Source organism: Nycticebus coucang, chromosome 6 (genome assembly GCF_027406575.1).
Source record: "Nycticebus coucang isolate mNycCou1 chromosome 6, mNycCou1.pri, whole genome shotgun sequence".
In the NCBI taxonomy this organism is placed as follows: domain Eukaryota; kingdom Metazoa; phylum Chordata; class Mammalia; order Primates; family Lorisidae; genus Nycticebus; species Nycticebus coucang.
This window is the reverse complement of record NC_069785.1, coordinates 58,103-60,591: the sequence shown is the minus strand read 5'-3', so window position 1 is coordinate 60,591 and position 2,489 is coordinate 58,103. Positions and strand designations below refer to the sequence as shown.

At 44.3% G+C, this 2,489-nt stretch overlaps 1 gene segment (V, D, J or C); it reads right to left on the bottom strand.

Annotated features, from left to right (window-relative positions):
- Positions 1–1,257: 1,257 nt before the first annotated feature.
- On the bottom strand, positions 1,258–1,738 carry LOC128587702 (immunoglobulin heavy variable 2-5-like). The segment is given in 2 exon segments: positions 1,258–1,601; positions 1,687–1,738. Coding segments are annotated over 2 exon segments (396 nt in total).
- Between the last annotated feature and the right edge of the window lie 751 nt (positions 1,739–2,489).

The following is a 2,489-nucleotide window of genomic DNA, read 5'->3' as shown; positions in this document are numbered from 1 at the left end:
CTTGAAAGTATGATGTTGGTATTTTGATAGGAATGGCATTGAATAGGTAGATTGCTTTGGGAAGTATAGACATTTTAACAATGTTGATTCTTCCCATCCATGAGCATGGTGTGTTCTTCCACTTGTTAATATCCTCTGCTATTTCCTTTCTGAGGATTTAATAATTTTCTTTATAGAGGTCCTTCACCTCCTTCATTAGGTATATTCCTAGGTATTTCATTTTCTTTGAAACTATGGTGAAGGGAGTTGTGTCCTTAATTAGCTTCTCATCTTGACTGTTATTGGCGTATACAAAAGCTACTGACTTTTGGACATTGATTTTATAACCTGAAACATTATTGTATTTTTTGATGACATCTAGGAGTCTTGTGCTTGAGTCTTTGGGATTCTCTAAGTAGAAGATCATGTCGTAAGCAAAGAGGGAGAGTTTGACCTCCTCTGCTCCCATTTGGATTCCCTTTATTTCCTTGTCTTGCCTAATTGTATTGGCTAGAACTTCCAGCACTATGCTGAATAGTAAAGGGGACAGAGGACAGCCTTGTCTGGTTCTAGTTCTAAGAGGAAAAGCTTTCAGTTTTACTCCAGTCACTAAAATATTGGCTGTGGGTTTGTCAGAGATAGCTTCAATCAGTTTAGAAAAGGATGCTGGATTTTATCAAATGCTTTCTCTGCATCTATTGAGAGGATTATATGATCTTTATTTTGCCTCTGTTAATACGGTGGATAATGTTTATGGATTTGCGTATGTTAAATCAGCCTTGCATCCCTGGGATGAAGCCTACTTGTTCATTATGTATGACTTTTTTGATGATAAGCTGTGATCTATTGGCTAGGATTTTGTTGAGAATTTTTGCATCTATATTCATGAGTGAGATTGGTCTGCTTATAAGCATGAAATTCAATACTCTGAGTCATCCATTACCTGGGACTGCATGTATTACATTTCTCAGTATTCACCCCTATGAGGACATGCACATCTATGCCACAAATTGCATCATATGGATGGTCCGTCTGGCACAGGTATCTGGAGCTTTCCTGCTTGAATTTTTATAAAACAGGATACAGCATCTCATCGGTTTGTACAAATAACAGGAGACATGCAGTTTATAAACAGAACATTAGAAGGAAGACAGGGGTCTGTGTGGTGGATGGAGAGAGGAAATCCAGGGCCTGACAGGAAACCGTGCTTCTGCCACACTTCAGTGTTCTGGAAAGCTGAGGGGAGAACACAGCTGAGATGCAGCCTCAGTTCTTGTTTTAGAATGACCTCAGGTTTAGGATCTGTGCTCTCTGTGCACAGTAATACATGGCTGTGTCTGCGGGGTCCATGCTGGTCATTGTTAGGACCACCTGGTTTGTGGAGGTGTCCTTAGAAATTGTGAGTCGGCTCTTCAGGCCTGAGCTGTAGCGCTTGTCATTATCCCACCAGACAGTTGTGAGCCACTCCAGGGCCTTCCCTGGAGGCTGGCGGACCCAACTAACACCCATTCCAGAGGTGCTCAGTGAGAACCCAGAGAAGGTGCAGGTCAATGTAAGGGTCTGAGTGGGTTTCACTAGCCCTGGTCCACTAGACTCTTTCAGGATCACCTGTGGCAGGACCCCTGTGGAGAAAGCACAGAAGAAGGTTGAAGGTGACTGAGAAAAAAGAAGACCCTTTTTATTCCTTTTGAAGTCCCAGACTAGAGCACTCATAGGAAGGTATAGTCCACAGCAGGAGGGTGGCACACAGCATGTCCATGGTGGGGCTCAGGAATCCCTGACCCAGGTTCTGTGCTGGCCTTTTTAACACAGGACAGGGTGGAGCTGATGGAGATTTGCATTGACCTCACCTGGGTTGCAAACATTTAGGTGGTCTGAGGTCTCAGGACACAACAGGGGAGTGAGCACTCAGCTGTGAACTTTCATGTCTATTCTCCATTGGGGTCGCCTGCCCATTTCAGGACGAGGTGTGTCAGGCCACGAAGTCCCCTGAGTGTTCTGTGGCTGGATGCAATCAAGGCTATGAGGCCCCTGTTGCTTCAGAGTCTTCTGCTTAGAGGCTCATCCGCTGTAGTTCTCATTCTGGTAAATGGGAATAAAGGACAGGATAGATGCCCTGTCCTCTCCCTTTGAGAAGCAGAGAGGTTTTTGTTTGGAGGAGAGTGGGCATTATACTCCTACATTCACCTTTAGCATCTTTTTCATTAACAGAGAGCAGAAAAAAATTGGTAAAGTAAAAGGGTCACTCCATGAAATTTTTACATTGACTGTGTGTAAAGACATTTATGTTGACCAATGAGTCTGCACATGTGTGAATTCCTATAGAAATAGTCCATGGATAATAGACTGTGTTCTTGTGCCCATTTAGGCCTGTGGGTACAGAGAGTGGCACACTTGACTTCCCTCTTCATCAGCCTATGAGCGAGCAGATGGTGAACAGCTGGAGTCGACTCATAGAGGAATGGCTGGCTGACAGCACGTCCTGACCTGCCTCCCCCTGCACCTGCAGT